Source organism: Lissotriton vulgaris, chromosome 5, assembly GCF_964263255.1.
Source record: "Lissotriton vulgaris chromosome 5, aLisVul1.2, whole genome shotgun sequence".
NCBI lineage: Eukaryota > Metazoa > Chordata > Amphibia > Caudata > Salamandridae > Lissotriton > Lissotriton vulgaris.
In genome coordinates this window covers 1,547,781,503-1,547,799,290 of record NC_141693.1, presented here as the reverse complement: position 1 = coordinate 1,547,799,290, position 17,788 = coordinate 1,547,781,503, and the positions used below count along the sequence as shown (strand labels likewise).

The 17,788-nt window shown below is 44.0% G+C and overlaps 1 protein-coding gene across 1 annotated transcript in view; it reads right to left on the bottom strand.

Annotated features, from left to right (window-relative positions):
- Window positions 1-17,788, bottom strand: part of LOC147715124 (granzyme-like protein 1) — a 288,780-nt gene that overhangs the window by 134,663 nt on the left and 136,329 nt on the right. Inside the window, exon 4 of the mRNA XM_086923608.1 lies at window positions 636-890. Within this exon, the coding sequence (XP_086779734.1) occupies window positions 636-890 (255 nt within the window). The remainder of the gene's footprint in view (window positions 1-635; window positions 891-17,788) is intronic.

The following is a 17,788-nucleotide window of genomic DNA, read 5'->3' as shown; positions in this document are numbered from 1 at the left end:
CCGCCGCGTGGTTGGGTGTGGTGGTGCGGCGGACCATGTTCTACCGCCGCGGAAGGATTTTGGCACGTATTTCGTATCCTGATTTTGCGGACGGAGTGTCCGCGACGGGCGCACAGAAAATAGGCTTGTTCCGCATACTCTGGGTCTGCGGAGGCACTTCCGTCCGCCATCCTAATGAGCCCCTTAGTCTGTGGTTTAGCAACTCAAATTAAGGAGGGATCTTTTAACGAGTATAAAAGAGAAACCTGTGTTTAACATATGTTGATGTTTACTTTGTGCAGACCACTACTGCTACAGACCTTTTTTTGTGAATTGGATTTTTTTAAACCAAGGACTAAGACTGATTTCACCAGTGGCTTTGATTCTGAATGTTTTTTTCAGAAGAGGAGTAGTGATTGTGTGTTCATCAAAACACAATCTAATTTGATGATGTAAGTAATACAACAGGTAAATACAAAGATCAACACAGATCACTTAACTCTCAGTACAATAACAATTAAGTCCATGTCTGTACTGAGGTTTTTTTACGTTGTTAAAGTTTGCTACAGTCATAATTGGCACATACTGATCACTGTCCATTTGCGATATAATGTACATATCACTGGCAATATTTCCTTTTGATAAACAACACTTACCTTGAATGATGCCGCAACGTCGCGATCTCCAGCACAGATCATGGACTCTTCATCAAAGCCCTTGGAGAAATTCTTGCATACTTTCCCAGGAACAACTTTCAAGTTCACTTCTTGCAGCTTGTCTGCATACGACTCGTTTAGTCCAGTTTTCCCCCAGCCTGCTACATTGCAATTATCAGCCACTTTTACCTTCCTACTGGCTGGGGGCAGTGAGATGGTCTTTACGTATTTGTTCAATTCAACTTTGCTCTTTAGCTGTGGCGGAGAAAGAGAGAATAGACGGTTTAGAACTTAAGGGAAAGCCTCTACTTCAAAAATTCTCTTATTATTTTGGGGGGCCGTGAATGCAGTGGGCACAACATGCGCAATGGCACTACCAGATACAGGTTTGATATAGAGGGCTTGATTCACAAAGTCATTTGTGCATGTTAATTCAACTCACAATCATTTAAGAGTGCAGAATCAAACATTTTAGCCAACACCTGGTAATTTACACGATTACATCTATTTATTAGCAGTTAATGTCACACAAGTAGGATGTACGTGAGAGTAATCTGCCATAATTCTTCATTTAGGGAGGAAAGTAGGCATTCCTGGGAGGTGATACTCTAGAAAGTGTTTGCACATCTACAACATTGTGTTTTGTGGTTCCTCATTGACTTTTCTAAGTGCATCCAACCTGTATAAACAGTTGGAGGTTAACCCCAGGGAAAGACGCAGTCAATCCTTTTCTAGGATAGGGACATACAGAAAGCTGCCCCAAAATGAAAGGTGGTAAAGGAGGTGAAATATTTCCAAATGGAAAAAAGTTAACAAGAGCACTTTAGGTAAACATTTAGACATGCATATTTGTAGCCCATGTGCAATTATGCATCAGTAACACCTTACACTTCTGTGTAATCGAGGAAAGGTGCCACTCTTCCACCTTCACTGAAGTACTACAAGAATTTGTTAACCTACGCCTAAATGTAGGTGGGTATAAACCAACTGGTGTAGATTTTTTTTTTAATGAATATGGCCTCAAAGTTTTTTTTAACATGCTTATTAGCATTTTAACAAAGACAGCAAACACAGATTAGTAACTGTCAAATATTACATATCTCATCTCAGACAGCCTAGTTCTTGATACATTAATACTCTGTGATGCGTTAAACATAACCAATTTCCTCCCTCCCCACCCCTCCCTATTCATACCCCATCTTTCCTTTCATGGGGCCACACCACAGTCATGTGTGGGAAGGGGCCCACCTGTACGGGCTTATTTTAGTTCAACTGGTCAATAAAGCTGTCTATGTTGTCAGCCATGTTTGGCATCAACAGGGCTTCTTCAAATTGAGGCCACTTCGGAACTGTATAGTTAGTGCATTTAAGGAGTCTTACTCCGAGCAAGAGGAGGTATCCTTGCATAGCTGGACAGTGGGTAATCACAGCCGGATCAATTGAAGCCACGCTTAGGGTGCCTCCTTTCTTTCGTTCAAGGTGGTCTGTCTATGTTGCCTCTGCTTGTTTTAAACTTGTTGAATACTTTGTCCCAGCGAATCTGATATCCACAATGTACGAAGGCCCCTACGCTTTTCTCTCAGGAGCACCCTACCCTCTAGATCTGCCCAATACAACACATTGTTCCTCCAGGCATCTACTGAGGGAGATGTGTGTGCTTTCCACCTCTTAATAATGGCTCTTTTTGCCAGTAGCAATACCAGGTCCATGAATTTGAAGACACTTTATTATTTTTGGACCGTGTGTGCATACCTACTAGACTGACCTTAATTGCCCTGTATTCTCTTTTCCCTACTATGCTACTATGTAAACGACAACTGCCTGCCAGTAGTCGATCGGCAATGGGCATTCCTATAGCATACGCAGTATGTTGGCATTCTCACATCTGGGGTGCGTTGCTGGGGCACTGTGGTAGATCTGACTCAAATTGTGAGGTGTTAGATGAGCTCTTTGTAGTATATTGAACTGAGTATCTCTAAAGTGAGTATTTAGAAAAACTGTCCCCGGATTTTCGAATGCCCCCTGCAAGCCTTTGTTATTAAATACATGACCAACCTCATCATCGCACTTGTCCCTCAAGGGCTGTAGTGATACCCCTAAACATTCCATTATGGCTTTCTCGTAGTTAAGCAAGGACACTATCCGCTTCTTTTGAGTCCCTAGTAAAGTGCTACTGTTGTGTGTCGATTTAGATACCGTATATAGGTTTCCCGATTTATGTGCATATATAGGCACAACTCACATGGCCCTTATTTAGGCATAGAAATCCAACCCTTATTTAGGCATTACCCATGCTAACCAAATACAGGCATGGTCACCTACCTCTGTTTATCAACGTCACGAGTTCTAGGAAAACCAGACTCTTAAGCCTTTAGGGCTTCCCCTGCTTGGAATATTGATTTCTCCAAGAACTCATTTATTATGCATGAACATCTATTCCTTAGAGGTTCATTCATGATGTTCCTCTGCCTGACTTTTATGTCAATACTGGCATTCCTAAATACCGTAAAGATAGAAATATACCTTCACATGGCAAGTCACAGCTGTATACTTGCACGGCTCGGCTACACAGCTCGCCACGGCAAGTTCGGAAGGAATTCAAGTCCCCACCTGATGCACTGACCAGACACTGTCATCCTCCTCGCAGAGAATCCAGCTCAAGTGTTTCTGACTCCCTTCGCGGAGTGTTAGAGATCGAGACCCGGAAAGAGATTCCAAACTCTCTCATTCTAAGGTATGGAGCAGACTAGAACCTAGAGGGACTCTTGGCAAAACCAAACTATAGCTAGCTATACTTTAGAAAACAGCACCTACTTCTTACCTCGTACTACACTAAGGTTAGGTATACTGGGGTAGAACTATTTAGAAGCACCAGATGAGTATTTACATTTTAGCCTGTGTTATTTATGTATGTATTTTTATGAATATATGTCATAGCTACAAACCATGCTATTGCAGTATTATTTTCTTACTGCTAACGCTGTGCGTATTATACTTCGCCTTCTGTCTTACGATTGTAGCAGCTCATATCTCTTTCACGAGAAATATGACTGTTCAATAAACCTTTTTTTTTGGAAACGCCCATCTGTGTAACTCTGTAGAAACGAAGCATGCATGATTGACTGAGTGAAACTATTATCTATTGTTTCCACGATTCTGAGAAGAACTGTTCCGATTCTAAGGGAAACAAAGTTATCATGTTTATGCGGTTGTCAGAGACTAATCCCTTCTTGTTCATTCAAGAAGTTTCTAGTGACCTCTGAGCTAGCAGGCACACACAAGTTATTAAGTTTAATGTACTCGAAATACTGACCTCAGTCCTATGTCAAAACTATAGTGTATATTTTACCAATGCGCCGAGCCTATAATGGGTACAGAAACTACACTACACCACTACATGCACGCAGGGCCTGTAGATGAAATACTACTAGTGGGCCTGCAGCAAAAGTTGTGCCACCCACTTAGCTACAATTTTAAACAAGTCTCAGCCCTGCTACAGCAGCCTGTGTGTGCAGTATAAACTGCCATTTCAATCTGGCAAAATAAACCCTTTGCCATGCCCAAAACATCCTTCGTAATACATACAATTCCCCCATAGGGTAGGTCCTGAACAGCCTAGATGGTAGGATGCAGTGTATTTGAAAAGTAGAAAATGTACATTTAGGTTTTACATGTCTTGGTAAAGGAAAACTCTTATATTAATTTTTCACTGCTGGAAAGGCCTATGTCTCCCATAGGATAACATTGGAGTTACCTTTTTACATTTAACAAGCTGTAACTTCAAATTAGGAATAGGTGGAGTGGTTGAGTTTGGTGTCTAAAGATTTGTAATTAAAAGCCCTTGTTAATGGTAAAGTCTGATTTTTAATCACAATCTTGAAAAGGGCGAAATATGGCATTTTCTTGTCCTAACTATTTGGTGACTGCAGCCTGATCCTGGGTTACATGACTAGGTAGAATTGGCAGTTGGTCTTTGTGTGTGATAGTGAGACAAAGGAAGATAGGTGTTGGTAGGATGGTCCACTCTGAGTTGATGAGGGGGAGGAGCTATAGCCTACCACACATGAACATCACAAAGGCCTTGTCTGAGCACTCCTACAAAGGTGTTATTATTAGTCTTTTGAGACCTCAGACAAGCTGGGGCCGTGACAGGGAGGATTGGGTTGCCGGACACATCGGGAGAGGGGGGGTGATAACATCTGGAAGCTTCTTCCACTTAAAACCTGGGAACCAGGTATGAATATTGAACCCTTAGACACTTAGCCCCAACTCTTCAGTACAACTCTGTACCTGAGGACTGCACCAAGAAGGAGGACTGATGTGCTGTTAAAAACTACTGCAACTCTGCTGACTGCTGTCCTAAAGGACTGCTGCCATACTGTGCTGACCTGTTGACATGCTGCCCTCTTGTCTGGGTGAGAATTACTGGGACTGTATCTCTGAACCCAGGACCCTAGAGGGCTAGTTTGGCCTTCTGATGGGAAGCCTCAGGGACATAACAGGCTACCAACAACCTTGAACCCAGCACCTGGACTCTGCTAATACATGAGTCTTGCCCTCCCTAGTGGTGGCACCCAGTCCGGTACCCTTTGAAGTGGGCCTGAAAGTGCTCTGCCAGCCCATCTATGGATCCAGCAGAACCAACACATCACTTATACAGCACTGGGCATCTCCCGCAGAACTAGTGCATCGCCTCTGCCGCTAGACGCATTGCCTTCGAAACCTCTGCATCGACTCTGGTGTGTGGACTTCTGCAACACAAGGACTTGCATTGCCATCGTAGCCCATCAGAACCAATGCATCCCCGCAAGGACTTTGACTCGCCCAACGGAGCCCATCGGAATTGGCCCTGAGTGATGCATCTCCAAGCAAGGATATCATCAAGAATCTTCACAGCACTTTGGGCTGCTAGATGATACCCTCTAAAGTCTGGGGCTCCCATGCTGCCTTTCTGGGTTGGCAGTCTGAGCTTAGCCATGGTGCCCTCCGTCAGCCATTTCCACAAACCAGTGACTCAAACAATGCAACCAGGTCCCTGAGTAGTGTACTTGCCAGGGAAAATGAGATATTAGTAAAATAATACAACAAATGCGGTAGCATGCCGATCTTGGCCACGTCAATATGGCCTGCCACTGTAGTGGGCTAGACCAAAATGACACTTGGGCCTGCAGGGATCACACAGGCCTACCAAAATTCCCCTCAATTAGATCATCTTTTTCATGGTATACGTGTATGCTCAGGTAGCGAAGGATGAGTGGTTGCCTGCGTATTGTCTGTCCCGCTAAACTAACAGTTTATTGTCACTGCAAAAGAGCTAATGGATACACACAAGGCTTACTGTAGTTAACCCTTAGACTTTACAACCCTCCCATTGTCTTTCACAATGCATGCTAGGGGGTTAGGTCGAATTTCATGTCCTTTGTGTATAGCAGCATCTCATCTGATTAAAGTGGAATTACCTGTGCGATGCCTCTCAGAGAGATTTCCCATCTCACACACTCCTGCCTTATTTTATAGGCTGTGGGCTACATCACTAATGTAAAAAATATGGGTGATAATGGGCACTCTGCATGATCCCCTTTGCTATCGAATAGATATGTTGCAACATGTTTTCAGCATGGCTGTGGGGGCCAAGAAATACACTGTGAACACAGGCAGAAACGCTGGAGTACTTTATAGATATAATCCAAATGTATAGTATCAAAGGCCTTTTTGATGTAAAGCACCAGACATGTTGAGTCAGGCCAAGGGACTGGAGCCTCTTCTTGAATTTCAAAGAATAGTTTCAGATTGAGGGAGGTGTTCCTATGAGGAACAAATCCATTCTGGTCTATATGAATAACTTTAGGGATGTGTAGGAGAAGTCTTTCCGCTAGTACTTTTCTTACTTTTTCTTCGTACTGTGCTCAGGATACACAATGGCCTGCATAAAGCCAATCCATGTCTATTGGATTTCTGCCTGGTTTCTAAATAAATGTAACTTTTGCTACTTAGGTCAAAGGAGGCAAGCTGTGCTGCTATTTAGATGCATTTTACATTTTAAGTAATTTGGGCACCAGAAGAGATTGGTACATGGCATAGAATTCGATAGGCAGCCCGTCTGTCTGCGGTATTTTGCCCCTGGACTGCGCACTAATTGCTTGTTTAAGATCTTGCTCTGCAATAGGGACCCCAGAGCATGGACGCACTTCCCAGTCAGCTGCGGAGATGACTGACATCTAAAAAATGTATGAACTCATTTTCCATTGGCGACCCCCTTTCTGAGTGGAAGTCAACATAGTAGTCCCTGAATGAAGTGTTTATCTCCCATTAGTAACAGACCAATACCTGGCTTCTATAGTGGAGGGAAGGGATCAGAATGGGTTATGGCTGTGGCTTAATCAGCCATACTAACAGGCGGCCTGCTGTATCACCCTTTGTGTGAGCAAACTCAGCAAGACTCAGTCGGGTTAAGCGCTGAAGGTGCTGTAATCAATGAGCTCTTGGGCTTGGCCCACTCCAAGCGTCTTAGTGCCTGTTCTAACTGGCACAGACTAAGACCCCTATTTATGAAGGCCTTGCGCCGCAGGTGTGTCACTTTTAAATCAGGGAAAAGTGACGTAACGGTGGTGCAAGGCCTTCATACATAAGGCCATAAGAGCCTTATTTACAATAAAGTGACGCAGCCCAGCACCAAAAGAAATTTTGCTGTGCAATGCTGCGTCACTTTCAAAGCACAGGAATGTATCATATTTAGAACAATATGACGCATCCCTGAAGTCTCCCCTGCCCTTGTGTACAATTAGCTGCCATGTGCCAAAGCAGGCACCCTTGTGCTGTGGTGCAAGGGTGCCTGCGTTTTAGGGAAGATTGTTTTTTTGCAGGAAGGGAGAGCTTCCTGCACAAAAACAATCATGCAAGAAGTTTTCCTCTTTCTATGTGTGCTTCAGAATGCAGTGTGCCTGTACTGGGTTTGAAGATTGACGGTGTGACTTTGGAGTAACAGGGTCTGGGAATGTGCATTGTCTTCAGACAACCACTGGGTGGGGGGGGGAGTCGAGGTGTGTCCTGTCTTCCCTGGGTGAGCCAGGGCTGGGCCGAATAGACCTGAGCTGCATTTAGAGTAGTGGGAGGAGTTTTCCTTGCACCTGAATGGGCCTGGTCTACTTTAGACAATGCTGCCTCCAGCTCCTCCCGGGAAGCTGGGCTAAAGAGGACCAAACTGGTTTGGACTAGGTACAGATACTCTTTCCCTAAGGGGACAAAGAGAAACTGAGTATAAATATTGGGGCACAAACCTTAGAACTTTAGAACTCGCTGGAATCAAGGAAACCAGCCAGGAAGAAGAGCTGGTAGAGCTGCCAGGAGGAGTACTGCCTCTTTGCTGTGTTGTTGCTTTGTTGGGTTGGCCTGCAGTTGTTTCTTCTGCTTTGAGCAATGAAAGGACTGTACTGAACTTTCTCAACTTGTTGCCGAGTATCTCCATGAGCTTGAAGTAGAGCTTGCCTCCTGTTCTGAAGTCTCAGGGACCGCAAAGACTTCAACGACCGCTGGGAACAGCCTCTGGAACTGTGGTTTCAGTTGCCACAGAGGGGGAAAAGCAACCGACTTCATTGCTGGCTCAGTGTTCTGAAGGCACCGCAGAGGGAACTGCCGCACCTCGCACTGCAATCCTGGTCTCATGCCAACGACGACTGCCGCTGCCACCAAGCCGCTGCTTGCACCGTGACCGGTGGGCATCGCACCTCGCACCACCTCACTTTACTTTGCCACCATGGTGTCACTGACGCCATCGCTCCCTGCTGACTTTGACGCCCGTGATCGCCTCGTGGCTTGGGGGCACTGCTCTTAAGTCCCACAATACACCGCCTCGCCGCACACCACAGTCTGGGCAAACCGATGCCAGGTCCCACCAACCGGCTCTGTTGCTTGCACCGTGATCTGGCAGCACCGCAACGAGCACCACCTCACTCTGCACCGTAGCCCTGGTCTCACCGATGCCACTGGACTACTGTCACTGAGCCGCTGCCTGTACAGCACCTTGAGGGCACCGCACGCTGCACCACTTCACATCACATTGCAACCGCAATGTTGTTTTCAGCACCACGGTAGCACCGGAAAGAGCTACTGACTTCAAAGAACTGCATTTTTAAGGTTATTCTTGTAAAGTGTATATTGTCTTGTTTTGAAATATAAAGTGTTGTACATTTTTCTAAACTGGTGTGGGGTCTATTTGTAGTTTTTCACTGTATTACTGTTGGTGATGTGCAAATGCTTTACACACTGCCTCTGAGATAAACCTGACTGCTCGTGCCAAGGTACCAAGGGGGTGAGCAAGGATTATTTTAGCAGTGTACCCCCTTATCCTGGCTAGAAGTAAAGGACCCTACTTGGATAAAGGTGCAAACAATTGCCATCTAGAGACCCCCATTTCTAACACTGGTTGTCAGCGATGAGACTTGTGTTTGCACTTGACCTGCAGTGATTGGTGTGCACTACTAGCATATTGCACACCATTACGTAGCATATACTGTTTCTTTTGGCCTTTTTTGATCCCATCATTTTAGGTCAAGCCTAGAGTCAGCGAGCAAGCGCCGCTCTAGGGACGATCTGTGGTAGTTCACTACGTGAGGGAAGCCCTGTCCCCTGCCCGCCCCTTTTTTAATTGGCTTGTATCTTTGTCCTTCATAAATACTCTCTTCTGATTATGAAGCTTGTTAGTCCCTCCTTATTATGGCCATGTCGTCATTTGTACCTTTTCATGGCTACTGGACCCTTTACTTTGAGTGTTACACAGTACAGTACATGTTATTTAGACTGTGAGCACTATTTTTTCTGTGCCTTCTCACCCCAACCTGCACTCCCGTTTTCTGTGCCTTCTGGCCCCCTTCTCCCCTCCCCCGCACTCCCATTGCTTGTGCCTTCTGGCCCCCTTCTCCCCCTCACCCCGCACTCCTGTTGTTCATGCCTTATCCCCCTCCCCCAACCGCACTCCCGTTGTCCGTGCATTTTCCTCCCTCCCCCTGCTCGCACTCCAGTTGTCTGTGTTTCCCACCGTTGTCTGTGATGCAATGCAATCTGGGACCATATAAACCTGAAAAGTGTTCAGGTCGAGGAAAATAGATTTTGTAGGAGGCTTCTCGGTCTACCAATTTCATCGTCCACCTTTGTATGCCATAATGAGCTAAGAATGTCTTACTTGGAGGACTATATTAGGTCTGGCCCCGTCCTGTTCTGGTTAAAGGTTTGGAAAAACTGAGCAGCCACTTTGACTAGGGAAATCTTGGCTGATTGCCTAAAATGAGATAAGGGCAGTGATATCCCCTGGTTGGCCCAAGTACGGACAAATTTGATTGAGGTTAATCTTGACCATATCTTCAACAATCCCGATCAATTAGATGGAATTGATGGAAAGACCATCCGCAAAATTCTATGTAAACACTATGGGGATGTAAGATATGCTCAGGAATCAGCCAAAGTATCCGTAAAACAATATATTTTAATGATAGGCGAGGGCTGACCCCCTCCGCGTTTACCTATTAGTTACCTTTTAAAAGGGATCTATGTCATTACAACGCATACTTTTAGAACGCATACCTTTACAACACATTTTTTACACCGCAACATCCATTACAACGCATTCCATTACAACGCATGCCATTACATCGAAATCTTTGAAACTACCTTTACAACGCATTCCACTACAACGCATACTACACTTACAACGCATACCATTAGAACGCATACCATTACATTGCATGTATGGTAAGTATTGGATAGTGTAGGGGTAAAAATTACTATTGTAACTCCAGGGGGTGCAACAGTAGGGTAAGTGTTGGATAGTGTAGGTATGCGTTGTACTGGTATGCGTTGTAATGACTGCGCTGTAAAGGTATGCATTGTAGTGGTATGCGTTGTAGTGACATGCGTTGTAATGGTTGCGTTGTAATGGCATGCATTGTAATGGATTTTGCGTTGTAAAAGTTTCGTTGTAAAGGTAGTACGTTGTAAAAGTTGCGTTGTAAGTGTTGTTTCCCTTTTAAAAGAGATTGCACGTTGGGAGCAAAGCCTTCTTTTTCTTCTCAGATCAGATCAATAAAGTATCTGTTGTGTTTCCCTATAGGTTATCAACCTCATATTGAGAATTTGGCCCGCCCATGTGGCAACCTAGGGAAACAGTCTTTGTTCTTTTTATCAAAAATACAGTATGCAGCTACAGATACGGTTTTTTAGAGCCAAGGGCATAACGGATTTTAAGGTGGCATACAAAACTGTTCTTCAGCTCAAAGATGATGATATAATATATTGAGTGTGTACCTTTCTGAAAATGGCCATCCGCTCACGTTCTTCTACGAATTGATGATTTTTGGATTAGGCTGCACCGTATGTATTTATTGGTTTTTGTATTGCTTGCATTTATATCTTGCACTATGCACTTTGCACTTTATCCAATGCTGCTAATCGTAATTTATCTGAGATTTAACGACCTGTTCATTCGTAGCTGCTTCAACGGGAAATATCGCACTTTGCACAGTGTCACTTTAATGTCGCTATCAAAGATATGGATAATCTAGTAATATTTTATATGAATATTTTAAACATTGATTTTATTATTAATAATGATGGACTATGTACGTGATTATGTTTATGTTTGTACTTTTATGGATAATGCCTATCCGAATAAAGATTATTGACTGACTCACTGGCAATGCAATAGGTCTTGCGTAAATGCGAGTCCTATTGCGTTGCTAATGCTTGTTTGTAAAGCAATCCTGTGAAGCTATTTGTTTACAGGATAAATGTAATTGGCTGTAATGCACGAACCTTAGAGAGCGTACTTCCCTTTGCAGCCTTTGTTGACCTTGTGCTCTGAGCAGTGGTGTAACAAAACTTGTGGGGGTCCCCTGCAAAGTACATGGAGGGGCCCCCTACATTCTCCGCGTCAGTCTAGAGCTCTCAGGCCAGAGACCCGCCATACTGCAGGGGCTCACCCCAGCCATAAAAAAACGATTCGGGTTCCGCCATTGGTCACATCTGCCTTTTCATTGAGCGATTTACATATATCAGTAAATACTGCTGCTGCGCCCTCCAGCAAAGTTACATACCACTGCCTCCAGCCGGCCCACAAAACACATCCTCCTACTTGATGACCCAACTTCAAGCGAAGCCCACTCAGTTAACCACTTCCAACCACAGACCACTGCCTTCGTGCTTCATAATAACGCATCCAGTAACTCTACTCTCACCCCTACGAAACCCGCAGTTATGCTTTTCAGCCCGCCTTTAAAACCACCCCTCAGATGTCACTGCGAACCTGTGACCCCCGCCCACTGCTCCCCTGTCCACCACAGACAGAAAGACTGATGGCCGGTCCCTATCAAACCACTGCCTACCAGTAAAGACAGAGCCTTTCAGCTGCTGCCCTACCTAATGCCACTGTAGCAGTTTAAAACATGTCAAACAATCTCTTCAACTAACCAACCCAAAACAGTTCTTCCTGCTAGCCTCTACGGCATCAAAGCTGTTCCTGCTACTTTTCATCCTCTGCATGATGCACACAATAATATTAATTGAACAAAGGGTCAGATTTTTGTTTCCTCACGCTAACATTAATTTACACTATGTACTTCACTAAACCATAACTCCTGTCAAAGGCAAACTTGATCCCATATGTAGCACCAGTTAGCAAGTATCCCAAAGACAAACACCAGAGAGAATATGCAATTCATGTAATTAAACTTATAGAGACAACGTAGCATTTCCCCACCCACTGTCAGCCCAGCAAAGTCTGCAACCGCACAGTAGCCATCAATCCTGGCAACATCTTAAGCGCATTTCTACTTCCATTCAATGGCAGCTCCTGATACATATACCTATGACTTCTGGGCGGCATCTACCACAGATCACAGCATTCTTTGTCTCCGTAAGACTAACTGAAGGCTGTCGGTGAACGCTTCTCTTCCCCTTTCCTTACTAATGACTAATGGAGGATAATGAAAAAAACAATATACTATTTTCTTATGCAAATGGCGTATAAAGCACTTGCTGCCCGAAGTCCTCACCAGATCCACATGTATCAATATTCTGCTATCGCACCTTCCTGTCAACCCTATTATTATCTGGAGATGTTTTTTACCCCTTCCGTGAACTGGTAAAAGAAATACTTTACACACAAGCAAGTCCCTTTAAAACCTTTTCTACTTATACAGGCTTGCAAAGCACTTGTTTTACTAACGGTAGTTGTAAAGCAAACAGGTAACTCATTCTAGGATTGGAATTACTGCTTAGAAGTATGGAAGTTAATACTGAGATGTAGGATTATTTTTTGTATTGCTGTCAGACACATGTTCTTCCCTGCATGCGCACACAATGTAACAATACAATTTAACAAATTGCTCAGAAATGTACCGGAAGGTAAAGAAACAGCGCATATAATTTTTACAAAGAAAATTGGACAAGTGTCCTCTTTATACCCCATGACATAAAAGCCAGAGAGTTCACAGCTTGTCCAAATCCACGCCATCTTATTCAGCCCTGCCAAGTACCACGCATCTGGCGTTAGACTAACGCATTTAAGTGTGGTGATCCACATCACCGCACAGAAATACAAAATCACGCATAACAGGCATCGCGCCTCCTCGGGTACCAGTGCTGTTAATCAGTGCTGATGTAGTATTATTTCCATGTGGCCGCCGTCTGTTTTCTGGTGCTTCTGCTGTCTCCTGAACACGATGCGGTAAATTTCGTTATACAGTACAGCTGTCTGTTTAGTAGTCCTGTAATGAATTCCCTTTTCTATGTCTACAACATGTTGCCGTATTTCCGTAGTGTGTCCATAAAGTTAAGTCTCGTGAGGATTTGTTGCAGGGGCACGCCATGCACCGGCAGCCCTACGATGTCAGCCGTTTCGATTCCGACATATGCAAGGACTGATTCCTGACGGGAGCTAGGGGCTTGAGAAGGGCACCAGAGCTCTGGAGTGGGTGATGTGACCCAGGATAACCTCCGATTCCCTGCAGGGAACGATGTGCAAAAACGGCCACTCTGCATGGAGGAGCCGGGATTTAAGATTCCAATACGATGACACCACAGTGCTGAAGTGCCCAGTTTCATTGCTGTTTTGTTTTTGGGGGAACGGAAATAACAATGGTTAAGTATTAAAAGAATAACATGCAGGAGTCTGTTTCCAGGCTGATTCCTACTTGTTTTCTTCAAAACCTGGCGGTAATAGCTAATTTCAGCAGCAGACATACCGGAATGAAAAACAAAAACCTTAATTGTGAAGGTCCCGTAACTTCTGTGACCTAGGTATATTGGTAACTCTTACCTGTGTCAGAGCGTTGATTTCTTCAGATGCAAGATAGATATATAGTTGCACTGGTTAGGGGTGTTACATTTAGTAATTGCTAAATGAGTGACAATGGTTTTCGAAAGCGTTACTGTACCCTGATGACATTGTATTGGTACCGCACAATACACTCTTGGAGTATATAGACATTAACCTCCCATCCCCTTACTGCCATGAATCATTGCTCTTCAGAGGGTTAGCGCCTCCAATCATCTCTCATAGTTCCACCTGTTACTGTGGTCAGTCACCTCGCAGCCATCCAACGCCTGTTGGCCCTCCCGCGGTCCTCAATGCTCCTCATTTGACTGGAGTACATAGAGAGGCATGCTCTAACACTCTACTATATTGCCTCATCCAGCCTCTCAATTTTGGGCCTCCGCCTGCTGGTCGCAGGCCTGTGAGGCCCAATTTACACACACCCAGAAGAGGCCTCAGGTTCCCCTCCGTCCAGCAGGTGTTGTATTAATGCACCTAAAGACCTTGCTCTGCAGACAAGCTGATTGTTCCGAGGGTCTAGGTGCCTACCGTGGTGCAGGGAGCTGTGGCCTACCTCTAGTCTGGGAGCATCAGAGGCACTGCTGCACATACTGCTTCAGGCTCAGATCTCCCTACCTCACACTCCTGGCTAAATGGACGAAACACTTCAGACCAGGGCAGTCTAGACCACATAGTCCTAAAACATGATAGATCCCACTGGCACCCTACATCAGACAAAAGATCACTGAGGAGGCACTAGAGGGTAAGACACTGGGTCTTACTGTGATTTTAGCATCCCAGAAATGGACTTATTACTCATAGATGAATGCAGCTCTTTTTTGGAAGGTTTAATCTGACCACAGATTAGCATTTAAAGAAAACTTTGCAGCATTTCTACACAGAGTAACCAGACATTATGGGAGGCCTGATTGGACCTTGAATGAACTGCCACTTTTAAAGTGCTGGAGTAAGTGTAACCTGGCACAGGTAAACCTCTGATTTCTGCAGAGAATATCCTATGTATTTATTTTTTAGAGTTACATTAACATGTGGCTGATGGAAAACTGCTTGGCGCTTGCAGGTTTGCAAAGACACCTGGCAGGCTGGTCACCATGAGGGTGCAGAGGAATACACCTCAATTAAAGCACATTTTCACACAGATTCATTCATAGATGCCAAGGTTTCAGATTGGTAAGTGTGACGTTTTCATATTTAACTGTAATAATGGGTGACATTCACGTAATCTGACTCTGCTCAGTTTTCAGTAGCCTGCTGTTAGCGCACTTTAGTTCAGTGACTTTCTCAGAGTTTCTAGTTGCTCAAATGGTGTAATTTCTGATGTATAGGTTTCTCTCCTTCATTGCTTGATTTTGCTAACGAGAACGTAATTACACTGAAATGATGAAAATGTCACACATCGCAATCTGAAACCTCGGCAGCTATGCTAAATCTACCACACGCAGGACATTTGAACATCTCTTAATTCCATGCCACACAATTCAACTATAAATAATTTAACCCTACAACATTCCACACCACATAATTACAATCCTAAAAATTAAAAAATACATATTTTTACTTCACTCCAAACCACATAATTACACTCCACACAACACAATTCAACTACGCATAATTCCACTTCAACCTATATAATTATACTTCACACAACATATTTACACTCCACTCTAAAACACATAATTACCCTTCTCAAAATACAACTCTGCCACATGCTGCATAATTCCATTCTGCACAATTATACACCACACCATGCCACATAATTCCACACGTTACACAATTCCACAATTTATCCCCACACAATTCATCACAAAACATAATTACACCCAACATAATACCACCGAGCACCACATAATTTACCTCCACATTATTATGCTCTACTCTATAATGCATAAATACACTCCACATAAATCCAGTCTGTGCCATGTAACAACATTTCACCTAACTACACTTCACACCATGCCTCATAATACCACTCAACATAATTTTCACTCAACAGCGCACACTTCCACGTCACACCAATTCAACTCTACACATTTCCATTCCACAACACATAATTCAACAACAAACTACATAATTCAAACCAACAACATAATTACACAACACACCTCATACATCTAATCTACACCACAAAATTCCACATCAAGCTACAATTTTTATCACCACACGACATAAGTAAACTCCACTACATACCCCTCCACAACACAAAATAGCATTCCAGATAATCTCACTCCAAGACACACAATCCCACTCCGCATAATTCCAGTACACTCAATACTACACAATTACTACCCACATAATAACACTGCACACCATGACACATTAATTCACTACACAGATCCAATCCACACAACACAATTCCACAACTAACAATTCCAATCCAAACCATATATGACTTGCATATATGCAAATGCATATATTGCAAAACCATATATTGCAAATGCTTGTTTACCTTCCAATGTGTCCCAGCAGATCCTGTTCCTGGAGCTGCAATCCTTCTCCTGCCCCTGTCAGGTATGTGCTGCCTCGTCCCTTCTCAGAGGCTGTGCCCTATGGAGAATGCTGTCTCTGAGGGCCCCCCACCCCCATCCTTTTTACAGACCTGGCTCGTGGCTCTAACTGAAGAGAACAAATGTAACTTGTTACTTTGTTTCTCTTCAGTCCTGGGTCAGCGGGAGGAGCTCAGAGCAGACTGCAGCTGCTTTAGAGGAAGACACATGCAGCTCTCTACCGATTAGCTGTGGGGGCCCCCTTCACATACTGAAGACTGTGGCCCCCGCACCGCAGGGGCTGCAAGGGTGTTTGTTAGGCCCCTGATACACTCCATAACCAGTGGGTAAAATACATTAACATTTACAATGCCAATAGCTCTAACTCAAAGAAATGCGAGACCAATTGCATTTCCACTGTCACTTCTATTCTCCTAACTTTATTGTCACTGCTGTACTGCTAACTCTGCTGTCACTGCTATCCTGCTACCTCTGTTGTCACTGCTCATAATATCTAATGTTACTTTATTTGATTTGTAAAAATCATAAAAGGGTGGATCTTACCACCATGCGATGAACATCAACATCTTTGAATCAACGTAAAAACAACATAAAATGGCACAATAGAATGACTCAGATCATTAGCTACATTGCACAAATATGCAACAAAATGTAAAAGTAGTATTAAAAAACACACAGGTGTGCCTCTGTGAAGGAGTTACTGTCTCATTAAAACATCTAGACAAACAAATGAATACTGTGGCAGAGGATACAAAGTGCTTAGGGGTTGTATTTAACTAAGTATAACTGTCACATGGTCAGACTGATAAAGTGCATTTACAGGGAGAATGAGGAGGAAAATGTCTATTAAGAAAATAAGAGAGAGTGGCCGCGGCGAGACCATGAAGCCCAGATCATCTTTCATTGCTGTATTTTTTCTAGCTCTTCGGCAGCGAAAGCCAGGAATTTTATCGTTTTGCAGGAAAGTTGTATCGAAGACCCGCTAAGGCATTTTATCACCGCCGCCCTGCAGGTCCTGACTTGAGCTTCTCTTAAGTGTGATTTCAACAAGGTCTTCCTTAAGTTTAGTAATGCCGGGCAAATACATAGTAGGTGCAGTAGCGACTCATCACCCTTCTCGCAAAGGCGGCAGTCTGGAGTTGGCCAGGTCCGTAGCCATCTGGGGGTAAGGTCTTTACTCATAAAACAACCCAGCCTCAGGAGGCTTAGTTTCCTCTTGTAGTGGTCCCTAAAACATTTTTGCAAGTAAGGTTGTTGCTTCAGTTGGTTATATTTTGGCATCACAATCCAAGCGTGGCTTTTGCCTGCCACTGAGCCTTTGTCCA